This window comes from Salvelinus fontinalis, chromosome 4 (genome assembly GCF_029448725.1).
Source record: "Salvelinus fontinalis isolate EN_2023a chromosome 4, ASM2944872v1, whole genome shotgun sequence".
Lineage (NCBI taxonomy): Eukaryota > Metazoa > Chordata > Actinopteri > Salmoniformes > Salmonidae > Salvelinus > Salvelinus fontinalis.
In genome coordinates, this window is record NC_074668.1 from 32,046,673 (window position 1) to 32,068,083 (window position 21,411).

Genomic DNA, 21,411 nt, shown 5'->3' on the forward strand with positions numbered 1-21,411 from the left:
CCGCCATGATTGGGAGTCCCATAGGGTGGCGCACAATTGGCCCAGCGTCTTTCAGGTTAGGGTTGGCCGGGGTAAGCCATCATTGTAAATAAGAATTTGTTCTTAACTGACTTGCCTAGTTAAATAAAGGTTCAATAAAAACATATCTTTTTTAAATGGCTCCTGTCATTGTAGGTGTGATATTTCCGAAACATCTCAGAAATTGCAGGAATTAGCCTAATTAGATTTCCAGGTTGAGATGTAGATTCATGTGGGTTTCAGCTGCATACTTTAATTCTGTCGCTAATCCCAATTGGCAGATCAAACAAAGAAGCCTGTGAGGGGAGCATCCTCTGAGGCTCCACAGTGGCCACTCGTGCTGCATCTAGTTAGACAATTTCCACCTAAATTATATTTTCAACCCTCTAATTAACATCCAGCTCTTTAGCTTGAAGCCGAAGACACAACAGGAGTGCCTTCCTTGGAACATGCCGGCCTCCGACCCTCTCTATTAATGAAACAAGCGTGAGACTGTCTACTTCAAGCTGCTGCTGAGCTACTGCATGACGGGCAATTTCTCCCGGGCCTGCTTGGTGCCAGAGCAGCGGGTGAGGGGTGGGAAAACAGCAGCCTGGGCAGTGTTGGCACACAGCCGTATGTAGCATCCTGCCTATTAAGATAAAAAGGCCTTGCCCCTCACCCGTGCCATAAAAAACAACTCTACCCCCAACCACTTTGCTAATGATTGCTGTTTTATCCCTTTTGTCCCCAGAACTCCTCTCAAGAATCTTTATTTGAACCATATATTAGCAACACAGAATCCAGTGAGAGACTTGTTATTTTATTCGCAATGAGAATATGCATAGCCGTCAAATCCATTTGTGTCCCAGTGATTTTGAATGGCACCCAGCATGCTACATAGAAATTCAGCATGAGGCCTGAGCACTTATTACCTAAGAAGGCATTTAGAAATGGGTTTGACCTGTTTGACCTTAACTGTCCCGCTTCCTTCGAAAGTAACAAAATGACAAGAAAATCACATTGATGTATACACTAAAACATCAGGGAGCTAGAACACAAGGGAATTTAATGTGCTTAGTCATGTTTACCAGACCAGTGCAATTCTCTACAAGCAATGGTATTCATGTTTGATACTCCAGTACCTGGGAACCTTACATTTACTGTAAAAATGTACTCTTCAATCTATTCTATGAAAGGATAGCTGCCTAATACTCCCACAAACACTCATTTACAATGATCCACTGTCTTGAGAATTCATGAAAGTGTAGCTGAGGTGCTTATTAGAGCCAGCATCCCTCTCAGCAGGACAATGTACTTTATCATAATCATCTCAATGAAAGAGCGTCTGTCTTTCACGCTGCTACTACTTGGTAAACTACCTAGTTATGTGAAGGCCATGTGCTGTAAATGGATCCAAATTGTTCTATCATTACTGCTGTTTTTACTCCTGTTGTTTTGTTAATCCTACCATAAACCTTGACAATTTTTTTTTACATTGGACTAAATTATTGAAGTTGTCGGAAACTGATTTGTCCCTCATAGTGAATAAACGGAATTTGGGAGAGCTAGTTGAGTGTTGGATTTATGATGTAACAAAAATTATCAAGTTGCATACAGGTCACAGTACACTGCCGTGTTACAAGACTCTGTTCTGGGTAATTACATTTTATAGACCTTTTTTGCTTGAAGACTGGAGTTGGAAAGTGAAGATCCTGGCCCCTGCTGTGTAGTGTGTGTGTGTGTTTGTGTTTGTATTTCTGTGTGTGTGTGTGTGTGTGTGTGTGTGTGTGTGTGTGTGTGTGTGTGTGTGTGTGTGTGTGTGTGTGTGTGTGTGTGTGTGTGTGTGTGTGTGTGTGTGTGTGTGTGTGTGTGTGTGTGTGTGTGTGTGTGTGTGTGTGTGTGTGTGTGAGAGAGAGAGAGAGAGAGAGAGAGAGAGAGAGAGAGAGAGAGAGAGAGAGAGTTGTAGAGCGAGAGAGAGAGAGAGAGAGAGAGTTGTAGAGCGAGAGAGAGAGAGAGAGAGAGAGAGAGAGAGAGAGAGAGAGAGAGAGAGAGAAAGAGAGAGAGAGAGAAAGAGAGCAAGAGAGAGAGAGGGAGTTGCAAATACCAAGCATGGTAAGATGTCTACTATTTTGTCCATTAGGCCATTTAAATTTGTCTGTTAGGTCTGGCTAGACACACTGTCTTGGTATTACTGGACAATGGAGGATCCTTTTAGGGAATTATTTTCGGAAAATTGTCTCATTAATATAAGAACAATAAACATGAAAGTGTGGGCTGCAGAATATCAGGCAGGCAGAGTGGTGTGGTGTGGTATACAGTCTGTGGAGGGCCAGACTAAAACCCTGGAAGCCATAAATTAGGGTAGCTTTACTTGAAGGAATATTTAATAGTGAGTGAGTTCCTTTGGTGAGTAAATGAGAGTTCTGTTTCTGTACATACTATAAACATTAGAATTTATTAAATTGAATAAAACTGTTTTGTGGACATCATTGTGAGAACTCACTCTGCTTCATTGATGGGCATCATTCCCCGAATCATTATGAAATGTGCACGCTTGGGGTTATCGTTATATGAGTAAAAACACCCAGGTGTTCCCAAATTTATTTGCATGTGATTCTTCTGCTAACATCTCATCTCTGCTCCATTTACAACAATTTAGGAGAATGTTCAGGGCAGAACTGCCAGTCTATAGGTGTAAGGACACATAACAAATATTCTTACATAAATTCTCAAATTTGATTAATAAATCCTAAGAATGTCATGCTATTGTTTGAGGAGAGTGCACATTTATGTACTTGAAAATATATCAATAAACCAATTAGGCACATTTGGGCAGACTTGATACAACATTTTGAACAGTAATGCAATGGTTCTTTGGATCAGTCTAAAACGTTGCATATACACTGCTGTCATCTAGTGGTCAACATCTAAATTGCGCCTAGACTCCTAAGTCATATAATGGCCTTTCTCATGCATTTCAAAGATGATGGAACAAAAAATAAATAAAACACATGTTTTTTTCATTGTATTATCTTTTACCAGATCTAATGTGTTATATTCTCCTACATTAATTTTACATTTCTACAAAATTCAAAGTGTTTCGTTTCAAATGGTATCAAGAATATGCATATCCTTGCTTCAGATCCTGAGCTACAGGCAGTTAGATTTGGATATGTCATTTTAGGCGAAAATTGAAAAAAAAGGGTCCGATCCTTTAGTTAAACACTGAATATTTATTCTGTAGCCCTTTCCTGCAGTCAATGACCTATTTGGCCTCATGGGTAGAATGTTATTCATATTTAATAAAGATATTTATTTATTTTTCTGATAAAAAAATCTGTGTTTCTATGTCAAACAGTTTTGTTATATTTCAGTCTTCTGTGATGTACATACAGTGTAATATTGGGATACGTTGTATCTGACATGGTACATGTGTCTTGTTTTTTTAAGCCCATAACCATGTGTGTGAGGTGTATTCTTTTGCTTCAAAGTTGATTTTTTTAATACTTCCAAGAATCTCTCTGTGTGACCCTGACTTATACCACTGCACAGCAGGTTAAAAAGAGATCCTCCTTTTCTATGTCTCCTTTTAAGCATATACCACATTTTTTTCTCAGGGCATATCATTTAGGTATCCAGTACATGATTTTAAAATATACTAAATACTGTACATGAAGAGTACACCGTGGGTGGCTAGTTGAAGAAATAACTTCAGCCTTGAACCAATATTTCAGTTGGATCTCTCATGCTCTCTTCTGTAAATAATTTGCTTAATATTTTTTTTAACGATTTTATAATATGCTTATATCACTGTAGTAAGTCACAATATTTGGTTTCCAAATTCAGGGACTTGTATATTGCATGGCATAATATTTGAGTTTTGAGTTTTATTTTGGTTGTGTTTGGCCTGAGTGGCGGACATGATTTGGCAGAACATGTTGTAATAACTTAGAGTTCTCTGTAAATATGTGTTTCCATGACCTTAGGAATTGTCCAGGGAGCCTCTGAAGGAAGAACAGAGACCTATTAGCACTACATACATCAAAGATGGCGGTGGTAGCACAATACATACAACCACAGAGGAGCTACTTGAGCTATACTTGAGCTATGTGTGTTTACAAAGCTTGGCCTTGTCTAACCAATGTACCAAGTATCAAGCTACTATTATACACTGTACTCATGAATGTGCTCTTTGAATGCAAGGATACTTATGGAGTTGGATAAGAGTGCATCAACAGATGTGGTCCTCTCCTCTGGGTCTCCAGGGCTACAGTGTACCTGAAGTGCACTTTTCTAACACCCTCGTGTCCTGGTTGTCCTGGTGTGTGCTGCCCCCCACCCTGATCCTGCCGACTAGTCCCAATCCCCTGGGAGGAAGAGGAATGTTTTCCCAGGGAAGCTCCACTCCAAAGAACCCATCCCTTACATAAATAAAACATCACTATGGATTAATGAGGTTTATCCCACGCATAAAAGCTAACTGTACAGTGTGTCCTACAGTACACAATGTTCTTGACTGTGTGTGCACCACCATGTGTCTTTTCTTTGTATGGAGTTAGAACCTCTCCATCCCTCTCCTGTCATAGGGTTTATTATCACACTTTTTGCCATTATCATGTATCATCAAGGTAATATATTACACTCAGCTACTTTTTAAGTTGATTGTAGATCCGTATAGTTTTTCCTATAAAATATTACTTGCTGGAGGTTTAAAGAATTGATATGCGTAATGCAATGTTACTGTAGGATGCCTGATCAGAGCGATAAGCATTATGCTCTATGGGGCCAATTCCGATTTAAGAAATGTATGCCTTTCCTACACATGCCCTTCTTATGCACTTCTCAGTGGTTGTCATGTAGACTTACCTGATGTATCGTTCTGGTGACTGGGTATATTAATACACCACCCAAAGTGTAATTAATAACCTCAAAGGGACATTCCATGTCTGCATTTAGGTGCCCTGCTTTGCAAGGCATTGGAAAACCTTCTTGGTCTTGTGGTTGAATCTTTGTTTGAAATTCACTGCTCAACTGAGGGACCTTACAGATTACAGACATTGTCTGTGTGGGGTACAAAGCTGAGGTAGTCATTGGAAAATCCTGTTACACACTATTATTGCACACAGAGTGAGTCCACAGAGTGAACTTATTATGTGACTTGTTAAGCAAATGTTTACTCCTGAACTTATTATTAGGCTTGCCATAACAAAAGGGTAGCATACTTATTGACTTAAGACATTTTAGCTTTTCATTTTTTATGAATTTGTAATAATTTGAAAAGAAATAATTTGACTTTGACATTATGGGGTATTGTGTGTATTCCAGTGACGCAAAACCTACATTTAATCAATTCTAAATTCAGGCTGTACTGCAACAACATGTGGAAAAGTCAAGGGGTGTGAATACTTTCTGAAGGCACTGTAACGTTTATGTGTGGTCTGAGTTCCATAATGAATCAAATAGACTACAAGTCCCAATGTTAGCCTAATATAATCGACTAAAGCTAGCGACCCTCAGGATCATCCACACAGACGTGACAGAGGAATGAAAAGTAAACGGAATGGAATGAGGCTAAATGTATGCAGCAATTGGAAGAAAACTAACACTGAAGTGAGAGTTATAAATGTGTGCCTATTACTGACGGTGGCTCTGGATAGTAGCTAATATTTAACATGTTACAAATTGTAAAATAAAATAGAGAAAAGCCTGGGCATATAATTAAAACATACATCAACTCATACATCAACTCGGCAGGTTCATCCCTATAACTTGTGTCTCATAATTTTGAGGGCACACAATAAAAAATCAGAATAACTGCACAGCTAATTATAGCCTACTTGCCTGTGGAAAAGGGTCCTTAATACCTGTCATGCTGATATAATTTTCAGTTTGTTTCCATATGACTGGTTTCACATACGCCTCCAGGGCTCATAAAAACAATTGTGTATTTACAATCCCCGCTTCCAAACAGATTACTCATTCACCTAGCTCTTATCAATAGCTCCTATAAATTTATAAATTACAGTGCATGTAGAATGCTGTTATTTCTATCAGGAAAAATGAAGTAGACTCTTTTTCCACATGGAACCGGTAGGTTCACTCGACCTTATTCAAGGTTTCTCGCACATAAAGGTGGTGGGATTATGAGGGAATTAAGTCAAGGTGTCATGACTTCCACTGAAGGTGGTTCCTCTCTCTGTTCGGGCGATGCTCGGCGGTCGGCGTCACCGGCCTACTAGCCATCACAGATCCATTTTTCCTTTTCCGTTTGTTTTGTCTTTGGTTCTTCACACATGGTTTCATTTGCTTTAATTTCTGTGTGTATAATTACCCCTGTTGCCTGCTTAGGTTTGTGCGGGATTACTGGTGTCATGTTGCTCGTTGAGGTTGTGCCTCAGTTATTTTCACGTGTATACCGATTGTGTATAAGTTTAAGGAGCGTTGTTTTTCCTCCTTCCGTGAGTAACTGTGTCTCTTTTGTCGTGGGCGTTTATTTGGTATTGTACCTGACCTTTTTGTTGTGGACTTGCCTATTAAAAGACGCTACTTGGACATCTCTGCTCTCCTGCGCTTGACTCCTTCACCGACCTCTAAATACAATATCGCAACACAAGGTTAGAATATGGCTGACCTTGACACACCTCCGCCACACCTTTAGTTCTTAGATCTCCATCCCGGATGAATAGTGGGCGAATAGCATGCTATTCTCATTCATAATTAAGTTCAAGGTCAGAATACGCCTAGAGAGAACAGTGCACAAAAAGGGAATTACGCTCCATTTACGAACACTTAACTCGGGTCGGAATCAGCCCCAATATGCACAGGGACGTACACTATATATACAAAAGTATGTGGACACCTCTTCAAATGTTATACACCGTTGCTGATGTGTATAAAATCAAGTACACAGCCATGCAATCTCCAAAAACAAACATTGGCAGTAGAATGGCTTTCCTGAAGAGCTCAGTGACTTTCAATGTGGCACTGTCATAGATTGTCACAAGTCAGTTCGTCAAATTTCTGACCTGCTAGAGCTGCCTGTTCAACTGTAAGTGCTGTTATTGTGAACTGGAAAGGTCTAGGAGCAACAACGGATCAGCCGCGAAGTGGTAAGCCACACAAGCTCACAGAACGGTACTGCCGAGTGCTGAAGAGCGTAGCACTTATAAAACATCTGTCCTCGGTTGCAACACTCACTATCTAGTTCCAAACTGTCTTTGGAAGCAATGTCAGCACAATAACTGTTTGTCGGGAGCTTCATGAAATGGGTTTCCATGGCCAAGCAGCCGTACATAAGCCTAAGATCACCATGCACAATGCCAAGCGACGGCTGGAGTGGTGTGAAGCTCGACGCCATTGGACTCTGGAGCAGTGAAAACGCGTTCTCTGGAGTGATGAATCACGCTTCACCATATGGCAGTCCGACGGATGAGTCTGAAATTGGCAAATGTCATGAGAACACTACCTGCCCCAATGCATATCGCCAACTGCAAAGTTTGGTGGAGGAGGAATAATGGTCTAGGGATTTAAGGGAAATCTTAACACTACAGCATGCAGTACAATAACATTCTAGATGATTCTGTGCTTCCAACTTTGTGGCAACAGTTTGGGGAAGGCTCTTTCCTGTTTCAGCATGATAATGCCCCCGTGCACAAAGTGAGGTCCATACAGAAATCGTTTGTCGAGATCGGTGTGGAAGAACTTGACTGGCCTGCACAGAGCCCTGACCTCAACCCCATTAGTGCCTGACCTCACTAAAGCTCTTGTGTCTGAATGGAAGCAAGTCCGCACAGCAATGTTCCAACATCTAGTGGAACACCTTCCCAGAAGAGCGGAGGCTGTTATAGCAGCAAAGGGGGGACTAACTCCATACTAATGCCCATGATTTTGGAATGAGATGTTCGACGAGCATGTGTCCACATACTTTTGGTCTTGTAGTGTATTTTTAAAGCCTTGTGTTAAAGGGCCACAGATCCAAACAGCTGTCACTCAACTGAAGCACAGGCTCAACAGGACTGCTCTTAGCTGGGTTTTGAACAGGCAGATGTGTGAACACAGCCTAATGGTTCCTGAGTGTTTGCAAATTCATCACCCTCATACATAGTTGATTGGTGTTTATGTTCAATTACCTGCTGTGTAATCTACTCAGTTTCTACTTTAACTCTCAGTCATGCTCTCCATATCAAGCTATGTATCTTTTAGTGTATCTGCATGTACAGTACTCGTAGGCGTGTGGGGGTGTGTGTCAGAGAGTGAGAGCGAGAGAAAGAGAGATTGATGGATAGATGGACATTCCCTCTCCATGCTGGAGAGCCCCCGAGAGCTTCCTGTAAGTTTGTTAAAAACACGGATGAGAAGCTGTTGATAACATGATTGTGTGGGCGCCATCAGGGAAGGTGACATTAGAGACAACCTTTAGTGGAAGAGGAAGTCAATCAGTGGAGCAGGAGGGAGGTGGACAGCCAGCAGTGGGACGTGTGGTGGTGCACAGGGGAATCTCTGGCTACAGGCCAGACACAGGAACATGCGGGTAGTCACGGGTGTTATGACTGTGTGTGTGTGTTTGACTGTGCACATGTGTGAGCACGTGCGGATGTGTATGTGACCCATTGGTTTAAAAAAACAAATAAAGCAACACCTCATGGCACGTGACCTACTTGTTGTGTGTATGTACTGACATGTATGTGTACCTGATAGATCCACACACAAACTACATGTTAATGTTTTTACATGTATGGAAATTGTGAAGTATTTTGTCTGTAATATATTGTTTGTTATATGTTGGGCCCCAGTAAGACTAACTGTCGCCATTGGCGTTGGCTAAAAGGGACCCTAATAAATCGAATCAAATCATTGCCACTGTTTCTGTTCCACACCTGGCCAGTGAGTCACTCACTAGTGGTGTTAGTGTGAGCCGCTATGCTCGTCACTCTGATCGTGGCTCTGTTAACCTTTAAGACAAAAGGCCCCGACGTGCTCAGGCTCCTACTAACCTCGTGAGGGGAGGCGCCTTGAATTACATTTATTCTTCTCTCTTCCAACGATGGCTCATTTTCTAACAACTGGAAAAAATATCTTGGAAACCTTTCATCAGCTCCAAAGGTGAATCATAAAAGCAGTTTTGTCTCCTTGTTTGTAATAAAACAGATTGTGAAATTCCAGGTTGTTTAATACAGTGGAATAAAATCATTAACAGCAATATTACTAAATTAACATTATCTTATGGAGGTTTGACAGCTGTTACAGGAGTTTGTACGAACACTACAGAATGAGGACAGAGACCAATGAATCCCCCAGCTCTAGGTTGATTTCCATGGCCATAGGTTAAAGTGACGTTTCACCTTGTAGTTTTTCCATTGTGATCACAAATGTTTTATGACATCATAGGCAATACAATGGACTCGCCTTGAATGAGCAACATATGGAAGAATGAAGGGTGTGTGTATGTTTTTGTGTGTGTTTGTGTTTGTATATCACGTCACCTGAAACCGGCCAATGTTGTAAGATCCACTGAATCCTCTCCCACGTGACAGACAGGCCCAACAGGCCCGGACACACAAGGAACAGATCCTTAGAGATGGCCAGTGTTTACTGGAGGGTTGTCAGGGACTCCTCCACGCTGAGGTAATAAGGAAGGGATTATTTGCTTTGGCTGCAGAAGAGGGCTCTAATCAGATCACTGCGACATGTGAGTGCAGTATTTAATTTTTTGCCACCCAATGCTCTCCCTCCCTTCTTATTCTCTACTCTACTCTCCTGTATGTCTGTCTGTCTGTCTGACCTTCCCTCCCTTCCTGTCCCTCCCTTCCTCCATGTTTACTAAGTAAGTAAAGGAGCTCTTTCGTTCTCTGTTTGCTTGTTTAGTGAAAAATAACTAGTATACAGCCCATAAAACCATGGCTTTTGGGACAGACGCCTGATATCAATTTCCCCTCAATGACAATCTCTTGTTTTTGCATGTCCTCCCTATTCAGTATGTGGGAGAAGAGGGAGGGTAAGATAGATCGGTCAGGTTTGTGGAATTGGATTTCCATGACAGATTGACACACATCACCAGCTTTATCTGATGGTGCATGACAGTTATTGTAATGAAACGCCAATGGAGGCGAGCCAGGAAAGGTGAAGATAATGCCATGGCACACAGGCCATTCATGGCACAATCCAGCTCTTTATTTCTTTGGGTATTCCATGCTTTATCACTCCAGGAAGTGATAGCTGGGGCATGTAAGGGGTGTATGTGGGCAGGAGGAGCGCTGGTCTGGAGGAGTGAAGGAATATCTCTGGTAACGGATGGAGCTTCACTCCACTGCATTGTGTTCTGAAATAACTCCCTGATGGAGATAACACACCTTTATATAGAGGACTGTCAATGGCAGTTTATATCCACTGTGCTAAAAATGTTAGTGCCCTACTTGGAAATAAATTGTATACACAATGACTACAGACATTTTAAGAATAAGCCTGTTGTTCCTGAACACTTTACACTTCTTGCTTAAATGGCATGTCTCTGATGGAATTTGGTGTGATGCTTTCGTCCATCCCATTATCGTCAAACAGAAGATGAAAACATAAGCCAGTACACGTGCCTCAACAGGACCATACTAATAATAATGATGGAAGGTGTGGACTGTCCATTTCCTCAGTTTTCTGATGTACATAGCAAGTGGTCTCACTCTCTCACTCTCTCACACTAGTGCCCTACTCTGGTGTCTCTGGGTACTGCAGACCTTAGGACACTTGCTCTTTGCTGACAGTGGAAGTTTCATTGTAACTTTTTTGTGTTAGTTATGATCAATTGCAGGGACCTTCAAATTACTTATTTTGCAAAAACTCCCAAACAGGATGTGGTCGAAGGAATTGTCGGTAGAGCTCAGAGACAGGATTGTGTTGATGCACAGATCTGAAAGGTACCAAAACTTTTCTGCATCATTGAAGGTCCCCAAGAACACAGTAGCCTCCATTCTTAAAAGGAAGAAGTTTGGAACCACCAAGACTCTTCCTAGAGCTGGCCGCCGGGCCAAACTGAGCAATCGGGGGAGAAGGGCCTTGGTCAGGAAGGTGATCAAGAATCCGATGGTCACTCTGACAGAGCTCCAGAGTTCCACTGTGGAGATGGGAGAACATTCCAGAAGGACAACCATCTCATGCAGCAGTCCTGCTTGGAGTTTGCCAAAAGGCACCTAAAGGACTCGCAGACCATGAGAAACAAGATTCTCTGGTCTGGTGAAACCAAGATTGAACTCTTTGACCTGAATGCCAAGGGGCACATCTGGAGGAAACCTGGCACCATCGCTACGGTGAAGCATGGTGGTGGCAGCATCATGCTGTGGGGATGTTTTCAGCGGCAGGTACTGTGAGACTAGTCAGGCTCGAGGCAAAGATAAACGGAGCAAAGTATAAAGAGATCCTTGATGAAAACCTGCTCCAGAGCGCTTAAGACCTCAAACTGGGGTGAAGGTTCACCTTCCAACAGGACAACGACCCTAAGCACACAGCCAAGATAATGCAGAAGTGGCTTTGGGACAAGTCTCTGAACATCCTTGAGTGAACCCGATCTAACATTTCTGGAGAGACCTGAAAATAGCTGTGCAGCAAAGCTCCCATCCAACATGACAGAGCTTGAGAGGATCTGCAGAGAGGAATGGGAGAAACTCCCCAAATACAGGTGTGCCAATCTTGTAGTGTCATACCCAAGAAGACTCAATGCTGTTATCACTGCCAAAGGTGCTTAAACAAAGTACTGATTAAAGGGTCTGAATACTTATGTAAATGTAATATTTTTATTTCTTTTTTCTTTGTCATTATGGGGAATTGTGTGTAGATCGATGAGAAAAAAAGCTATTTAATCAATTCTACAATAATACTTAAACATAACAAAATGTAGAAAAAGTGCGAGATTTCTTGCATGACAGTTTTCTGACTCATGCAGGAATTGGGGATTGTGGTATGAGCACAGTCGGTCTGGACTAGTCATCCGATACATATTTTACATTCTATTTTAGATTAAATTAAGAAATTAGTGGTTGCATTTAATGGAAATGAACACTGATGGTTTAAATTGAGACGTCCCGTGTGCGGTCCCTTACAGTCTTTAGGAAGCTCATGATGCCCGAGCCGCCGGTGCCCGTCTCCTCCAGTGCCGCGGGCGCCATGCTGACAGTCTCCTCCTGGGAAATGTTCCCCTGGTTTCGGAGCTGTCGGGCACGGGCAGCGGGCACAGTGATGAAGCGGCTGACCACGTTGATGTGGTAGCTGCGGAGGGCAAGCAGCTTGGTCACACAGAGCTGGAAGGCTGCGGTCAGCGGCTCACAGGCCTGCTGCTGGACAAAGCCTCGCAGGGAGGGCTGCAGAGAGATGTCCTGGATCAGACGCTTGTGGGAAGGGGGCATGTAGTTCCTCATACGGGTCAGAAAGGCACCTGTACAAGTAGATAGCACATTCACCCTCACTGGAAATTACGTCTTTAGGATTCCTAAGTATAAAAAATATGTCTATGTAGAATAAAATGCCATGCCAAAGCATTTTGGAGACATCTGTATAACACGGGACGTGTTACAACTCTTTGTGGTTCTAAGTGAACATTTCCTTATTACATAAGAAAAGGCCTTAAAGGCCTTAAAAAGTATGTGTTAATGCAGCCATTCATATCTCTGCATAACATTGATGGATTTTTGTGTGGTAATATTTTTTCTGTGCACCGACTCTTCTGGACCTTTGCTTTCTTACCACTCTTTGCTTCATGTTTGACACCCAGCAGCTCATCAAAGCAGTGCAGCAGACTGCTCTGGGCAGCACTCCCACCAGAATACTCCATAGGCTCTGCCTGGACGCCCTCATACACCAACCCAGCTGGCATGGAGGAGTTGTCTTTCCACCTGACCAACACACATACAGGTATATAATACACTGAGTATACAAAAATGTTAAGAACACCTGTTCTTTCCCTGACATAGACTGACCAGGTGAATCCAGGTGAAAGCTCTGATCCCTCATTGATTTCACGTGTTAAATCCACTTCAATCAGTGAAGATGAATGGGAGGTGACAGGTTAAAGAAGGATATTTAAGCCTTGAGACAAATGAGACATGGATTGTGTATGTGTGACATTCAGAGGGTGAATGGGCAAGACAATATATGTAAGTGCCTTTGAACAGGGTATCATAGTAGGTGCCAGGAACACTGGTTTGTATCAAGAACTGAAATGCTGCTGGGTTTTTCACGCTCAACAGTTTCTAGTGTATATCAAGAATGGTCCACCACCCAAAGCACATCCAATCAACTTGACACTACTATGGGAAGCATTGGAGTCAACATGCGCCAGCTTCCCTGTTGAATGCTTTTGACACCTTGTAGAGTCCATGCCCAGACAAATCGAGGCTGTTCTGAGGGAAACTCAATATTAGGAAGGTGTTCCTAATGTTTGGTATTCTCAGTATATAGTCATAAATTACATGTATATTATACGCGTCATTAACTTTTGTCAGACATAAAAACAAATTTTATATCGTCTAGGCCTAGGGGTATTCAGTACCTACCCAGACAGATAGATCCTCATAATGCCATAGAAGACTTCGGGTTTGACATACACTGGAACAACATAAGAGACATCTATATGCTGAGAATGCAGGTGAACTGTGCTGAATGTCAATGCAGTAAAACATCTCATCTGTTTCAGCTGTAGTACCATGCATCAGTTTAAGTGCATCTGTCATGCCCTGCATGGCCTGGCTGAATTCCTCTAGTGCTCTGGTTACAGTCTCAGCATCACTGCACTGAACCCCGTTAATAACCAAAGGAATACTCTGAAACACAACAAAGCATCACAAATCAGCATAATACTATGGATATTATCTGCTCAGTTATGTGAGCTACTGTAGTATTTGTATGTCTTGTCTATTTTGTCTTTACTAGTCACAACTAAAAGACCACTGTTTCCTCTGACGGTTTCATGCCTGTCCTTCTCAGAATGTGCAATACATGTGTGACCAACTGGACATGTGATTATACAGCTCCAACCTTAATGGCTGGCACTGCAGCCAGCTCCACTAGCAGAGTGACCATGAAGAACCCTCTCACATTGTCCCCACCAGGTAGCGTGACAAGCAGTTCCAAGTTCCTGGGAAAGCGATGAAAACAACAACAATCACCAAGGCCACAATGACAGCTGGTAAGAAGTCAAAGTTCCAGCAACCATTTTATGAGATTTTCAAATTGCATTAGCTAACAAACAAAGACTATTGGAATGTGTGGAATCTACAAAGACAGCTTGTTGGGATCAGTTATTCAAGGCGATACTTACTCCATGTCAAACAGTCTGGTATGGAAGATGAGGTGGTGACATGAAAAATAAACAAATTTTCCTTAAATATCACTGACAGACAAAAATAGAATTGTATAACAGGAGACCCTTGAGTATTCTAATCTTACCCCTGTGGATCCCTCTTCCTCCAGTTAGCCAGTACTGCGTCTGCATGGGTAAGGATGGGAGGAAGTCCTAGGCGCTGAGACACCTCACAGTATGGAATGGCCAGGTTGCGGGGAAGCATCTTATGGGAGATAAGAGTTCATATCAGAGGGACTTGCTGTTATATAACAGCTGATACTCAGTGTATTGCATGATGACTGGGGTTATGTTTACAGATAGCCAATGTACATACAGTAAGTCCCTAATGTGCATGGATCTAGTAATGATTTATTGCTCTTCGTATCCCTGGTACCATCTCCAATTTGCACAGATCCACAGATGACGCAATCTCTATTGCAATCCACACTGCCCTTTCCCACCTGTACAAAAGGAACACCTATGTGAGAATGCTGTTCATTGACTACAGCTCAGCGTTCAACAACATAGTGCCCTCCAAGCTCATCACTAAGCTAAGGACCCTGGGACAGGATCCTAGACTTCCTCACAGACCACTTCCAGGTGGTGAGGGTAGGCAACAACAAATCCGCCACGCTGACCCTCAACACGGGAGCCCCTCAGGGGGCGTGCTCAGTCCCCTCCTGTTCTCCCTGTTCACCCACGACTGCATGGCCACGCGCGACTACAACATAATCATTAAGTTTGCCAACAACACAACGGTGGTTGTGTTTTGATTCCAACAAGCTGATTCCAATAAGCTGTCTTTGTAGATTCCACACACGACTCCAACACCATCATTAAGTTTGCCGATGACACAACAGTGGTAGGCCTGATCACCAACAACAATGAGACAGCCTATAGGGAGGAGGTCAGAGACCTGACCGTGTGATGCAAGGACAACAACCTCTCCCTCAACGTGATCAAGACAAAGGAGATGATTGTGGACTACAGGAAAAGGAGGACCGAGCACGCTCCCATTCTCATCGATGCGGTTGCAGTGGAGCAGGTTGAGAGCTTCAAGTTCCTTTTTGTCCACATCACCAACAAACTAACATGATCCAAGCACACCAAGACAGTCATGAAGCGGGCATGACAAAACCTATTGCCCATCCGGAGACTGAAAAGATTTGGCATGGGTCTTCAGATACTCAAAAGGTTTTACAGCTGCACCATCGAGAGCATCCTGATGGGTTGCATCACTGCCTGGTATGGCAACTGCTCAACCTCTGACCGCAAGGCACTACAGAGGGTAGTGCGTACAGCCCAGTACATCACCGGGGCCAAGCTTCCTGCCATCCAGGACCTCTATACCAGGCGGTGTCAGAAGGAGGCCCTAAAAATTTTCAAAGACAGCCACCCTAGTCATAGACTGTTCTCTCTGCTACCGCATGGCAACCGGTACCGGAGTGCCAAGTCTAGGTCCAAGAGGCTTCTAAACAGCTTCTACCCCCAAGCCATAAGACTCCTAAACGTCTAATCAGATGGCTACCCAGGCTATTTGCATTTCCCCCCTTTTACGCTGCTGCTACTCTCTGTTATTATCTATGCATAGTCACTTTAATAACTCTACCTACATGTACATATTACCTCAATACCGGTGCCCCCGCACATTGACTCTGTACCGGTACCCCATGTATATAGCCCTGCTATTGTTATTTACTGCTGCACTTTAATTATTTGTTATTCTTATCTCTTACTTTTTTTTTGGGGGGGGGGGGGGGGTATTTACTTAAAACTGCATTGTTGGTTAAGGGCTTGTAAGTAAACATTTCACTGTACGGTCTACACCTGTTGTATTCGGCGCATGTGACAAATACAATTTGATTTGATTTTGTATGCCTGATCACTGACGACGATGAGACAGCCTATAGGGAGGAGGTCAGAGACCTGGCATTGTGGTGCCAGGACAACATCATCTCCCTCAATGTCAGCAAGATAAAGGAGCTTATCGAGGCCTACAGGAAACGGAAGGCCGAACACGCCCCTATTTACATCGACAGGCCTGTAGTAGAGCGGGTCGAGAGATTCAAGTTCCTCGGTGTCCACATCACTGAGGACCTATCATGGTCCAAATACACCAACACAGTCGTGGAGAGGGTATGACAACGCATCTTCCCCCTCAGGAAACTGAAAAGATTTGGCATTGGCCCTCAGATCCTCAAAATGTTCTACAGCTGCACCATTGAGAGCATCTCGACTGGCTGCATCACCCCTTTGTATGGCAACTGCTTGGCATCTGACCGCAATGTGCTACAGAGGGTAGTGCGTACGGCCCAGTACATCACTGGGGCCAAACTCCCTGCTATCCAGGACCTCTGTACCACGCGGTACCGGAGTGCTAAGCCTGTAACCAAATGGCACCTGAACAGCTTCTACGCCCAGCGTCTACCCAGACTATTTACATTGACTCCCTTTACTATTTATTCCTTTACCGTTTTGCACTGCCTTCCTTGCACATGCTCTATGCACACTCACTAGACTCTACCGAGACACTCACACACAATACATGCTCACTAGACTCTACCCACACTATACACACACACTCACTAGACTCTACCTACACACTCACACTATACACGCACACTCACTAGACTCTACCCACACACTCGCACACACACTACTCACATACACACTCACTAGACTCTGCCCACACACAAACACACACACTAGAGTCTACCCACACACACACACACTCACTAGACTCTACCAACACCCTCACACATACTACACTGACACTCCAACTCACACACACACTACATACGCTCACACACACAAAACACACACACCCATGCATACTGACGCCACACACACACACACACACACACACACACACACACACACACACACACACACACACACACACACACACACACACACACACACTAGAAAGTGTAGACACACTTTCACATTTCACATATGCTGCTGCTACTGTTTATTATACAGTGCATTCAGACCCCTTTACTTTTTCCACATTTTGTTACGTTACAGAATTATTCTGAAATTGATTCAATTGTACCCCATAATGAAAAAGCAAATAGTGTTTAGACATTTTTGCAAATTTTTGCAAAAAAAAAAAAAGGAAATATCACATTTACATAAGTATTCATACCCTTTACTCAGTACTTTGTTGAACCACTTTTGGCAGTGATTACAGCCTCGAGTCTTCTTGGGTATGACGCTACAAGCTTGGCACATCTGTATTTGAGGAGTTTCTCCCATTATTCTCTGCAGATGCTCTCAAGCTCTGTCAGGTTGGATGGGGAGCGTCGCTCCACAGCTATTTTCAGGTCTGTCCAGAGATGTTTGATCGGATTCAAGTCCGGGATCTGGCTGGGTCACTCAAGGACATTCAGAGACTTGTCCCAAAGATACTCCTTCGTTGTCTTGGCTGTGTGCTTACGGTCGTTGTCCTGATGGAAGGTAAACCTTCGCCCCAGTCTGAGGTGCTGAGCGCTCTGGAGCAGGTGTTCATCAAGGATCTCTCTGTACTTTGCTCCATTCATCTTTCCTTCGATCCTGACTAGTCTCCCAGTCCCTGCCGCTGAAAACATCCCCACAGCATGATGCTACCACCTCCATGCTTCAACGTAGGGATGGTGCCAGGTTTCCTCCAGATGTGCCCCTTGGCATTCAGGTCAAAGAGTTCAATCTTGGTTTCATTAGACCAGAGAATCTTGTTTTTCATGGTCTGAGAGTCTTTTATGTGCCTTTTGGCCAACTTCAAGTGGGCTGTCATGTGCCTTTTACTGAGGAGTGGCTTCCGTCTGGCCAATCTACCATAAAGGCCCGATTGGTGGACTGCTGCATGAGATGGTTGTCCTTCTGGATGGTTCTTCCATCTCCACAGTGGAACTCTGGAGCTCTGTCAGAGTGACCATCGGATTCTTGGTCGCCTCCCTGACCAAGGCCCTTCTCCCCTGATTGCTCAGTTTGGCTCGGCGGCCAGCTCTAGGAAGAGTCTTGGTGGTTCCAAAATTCTTCCATTTAAGAGTGATGGAGGCCACTGTGTTCTTGGGGACCTTCAATGCTGCAGAAATGTTTTGGTATCCTTCCCTAGATCTGTGCTTCAACACAATCCTGTCTCGGAGCTCTAAGGACAATTCCTTCAACCTCATGGCTAGGTGTTTTCTCTGACATGCGCTGTCAACTGTGGGACCTTATATAAACAGGTGTGTGCCTTTCCAAATCTTGTCCAATCAATTGAATTTACCACCAGTGGACTACAATCAAGTTGTAGAAACATCTCAAGGATGATAAATGGAAACAGGATGCTCCTGAGCTCAATTTCAAGTCTCATAGCAAAGGGTCTGAATATGTATGTAAATAAGGTATTTCTGTTTTTTATTTTTAATACATTTGCAAAAGTTTCTAAAAACATGTTTTCGCTTTGTCATTATGTGGTATTGTGTGTAGATTGAGAATATATTTTTTCATGTAATCAATTTTAGAATAAGGCTGCAACGTAGCAAAATGTGTAAGAAGGAAAGGGGTCTGAATACATTCCGAATATACTGTATATCCTGATTGCCTAGTCACTATGACCCTACCCACATGTACATACTGTATTACATCAACTACCTCATTCCCCTGCACATTGACTTGGTACTGGTACTGCTTGTATATAGCCTTGATATTGTTATTTATTGTGTTACTATTTCCTTTTTTATTTAGCAAATATTTATCTTACTTTTTAACTCTGCACTGTTGGGAATGGGCTCTTGAGTAAGCATTTCACTGTAAAGTCTACACCTGTTGTATTCGGTGCATGTGACCTAGAAACATTTATTTTATTTGATGATTTCATCTCAAACCTGAAAGTGCCAAAGTGGCTGAATAATTTGACCTTTGATTTATAGTCAGAAAATTTGATCAGCAATTTTTTCACCTGCTGTGATTTTAGAAGAAAATAATCTAACGGTTACATGTGTCTCTCTTCCCACTCCAGGTCCAGAATATTCCTAATAAGAAGGGTTGGTGAAAAACCTTGACTGTGTCATCCTCCCCCTCCTGCCACACGTAACCCATGGTCATCACACTCAGGGCCAAGTGGGCCAGACGCAGCTCTCTGTGGCTCTCCAGGAATTGGGTGTTCAGCAGGGGCATCTGAGGGAGTAAGTATAAAAATGGAGCTGACGCTACAGTCTATCACATATAAATGTTAGTCATTATTAATACACTATGCTTGAAATATTACACATTACCCATTTTACTTTGTTAGATATTTGAATGCTTCAGGCTATGTAATGAATCAATGAAATGAATTATCTTCATAATCAAACCAGATGTATCTTTTGTCATCATCTCTTCACACATTGTTATTAACAGTGTGGAACTGTCACCAAAAGCTAATGAACTTATAAATCTATTTAATTTCCACAGTTTAATGTCTTCCAAACCAAGTTGGTAGAAACCAGGTGGTAGAATTCCATTCCCCCTATTTCACCCCTTGTTACTTACTGATCAGCTGAGTTTTACAGTATAGACAGCTTTACCTTGAGAATGTGGGAGCGCAGCATGTGAGAGTAAATGAGCTCTGTAACATGCTGGGCAATGTCCATCCAGGGCTGGTAGTATGGCGGCAACTCTGCCTTTAGGGTATTGAGTCATATTGAAAAGTGTCAAGGTATTGTCCTGGATTGGAATGCTCTCATCTGCACTCCAAATTCAAACGCCAATGCAGTCTAGAGCAAGGCTCTCCAACCCTGTTCCTGGAGAGCTACAGTCCTGTAGGTTTTCACTCCAACCCTAATCTAGCCAGCTGATTCTAATGATTACAGTAACTGGTTGATATGCAGAATCAGATTAGTAACAACTGGGGTTGGAGTGAAAAACCTACAGATGTATAGCTCTCCAGGAACAGGGTTGGAGAGACAAAAAAGACCAATACCAAACTACCCACACAAAAAAGCACAGCTTGATTTGGGGTCTCAGGGAAATGAATGTCACTGTGTGAGGCTAAGAAAGTTATAACCTGCCAACCACATATCAAAATTAATCAATGCTACTTACTTTACACTTACTTTCATTCAACAAACAAAAACTAATGACTATAAGCAGGAGCAGCAGACCTAATGAGATTCAGCAAATACCAACTATTGACTGACACCAATTACAAATGCAATTGGTATCCATTGAAATACCTACCAGGGGTGCAGGGAGGATGAAGCCAAATTGCTCAGAGACATGGTAGGGGTCCAAAGAGAAAGGCTTCTGTGAGTCTGTGATAGTAGAGGCCATGGGGGCTGAACGAGGGCAGTTTGAATGATCTGGTAAGTATGCAAAGTGAGAGTTCAGCCAGACCTCAAACTGTCTGGACCCCAGCACAGAGTTCACTTGTAAACCGTGTCAACAAAAATCTGCTTACACAACTTTTCTTTTTACCTTTAGCCACACTATTGCACAATGGTCTCATATCATTATGAGTTAGTAGTTCTAGGGTCGAGACATGCTTTTGGCCTTGTGATCTAGTTTGACCTGTACTGGTATCAATCTATAAACATGTCTATGCGAGAAATGTTATGCTCAATCAATATCGCATTCTGATTACCAGTGATGACAAAATAGCAGCTTACATAGACGTGAACAAAATAGTAATGCACCAGCCTCATCTAGTGGAATAGATAACACATTACAATGGTTAGAATAACATGGTGGACACATTTCGGTACTTATTCACATATGTCAATTAACATATGCAATGTCATTGTCTCAAACAATGTCTTGATTAAGGTTACTGTAGCCAAAAACACACATGTGTTTATGAAAGTCAATAACTAATTAGTCCTTCCCAAAGGGGGTTACTGTTAACAATAGCTGTTTACTGTAAGATGAGAGTGTGTACCGATATGGGTGCGATGCAGCCTCTGGTACATTATTGTTATCTAAAAACATTGTGTCAGGACAATTTTTCAATCTATAGAAAATACATTACTAACTGTCATTACACAATTATACCATTTTGGTGTATCCAGTAGGCCTACTCTGGATTTTTCTTCCACACAAGGACATTTAACAATGTGGAAAATTACTGCTCTGGGTAAGTTCATAGA

At 42.7% G+C, this 21,411-nt stretch overlaps 1 protein-coding gene across 3 annotated transcripts; it reads right to left on the minus strand.

The window, feature by feature from the left end:
* Positions 1 to 10,529: 10,529 nt before the first annotated feature.
* LOC129853542 (indoleamine 2,3-dioxygenase 2-like) lies at positions 10,530 to 20,653 on the minus strand. 3 transcript variants are annotated; one of them, XM_055919690.1, is made up of 10 exons: positions 20,507 to 20,651; positions 19,855 to 19,950; positions 19,346 to 19,465; positions 14,428 to 14,546; positions 14,300 to 14,314; positions 14,077 to 14,116; positions 13,685 to 13,802; positions 13,536 to 13,587; positions 12,727 to 12,875; positions 10,532 to 12,418 (listed from the first exon to the last, which is right to left on the minus strand). In XM_055919690.1, exons 1-10 carry the CDS (start codon positions 20,597 to 20,599, stop codon positions 12,054 to 12,056), a joined length of 1,167 nt encoding a protein of 388 aa, XP_055775665.1. In that variant the 5' UTR covers positions 20,600 to 20,651; the 3' UTR covers positions 10,532 to 12,053. The 3 variants fall into 3 exon arrangements, with proteins under 3 accessions (XP_055775666.1, XP_055775665.1, XP_055775664.1); XM_055919689.1 differs by having other exon boundaries at positions 10,534 to 12,418; positions 14,017 to 14,116; positions 20,507 to 20,649; XM_055919691.1 differs by lacking the exon at positions 19,855 to 19,950 and having other exon boundaries at positions 10,530 to 12,418; positions 14,017 to 14,116; positions 20,507 to 20,653.
* Between the last annotated feature and the right edge of the window lie 758 nt (positions 20,654 to 21,411).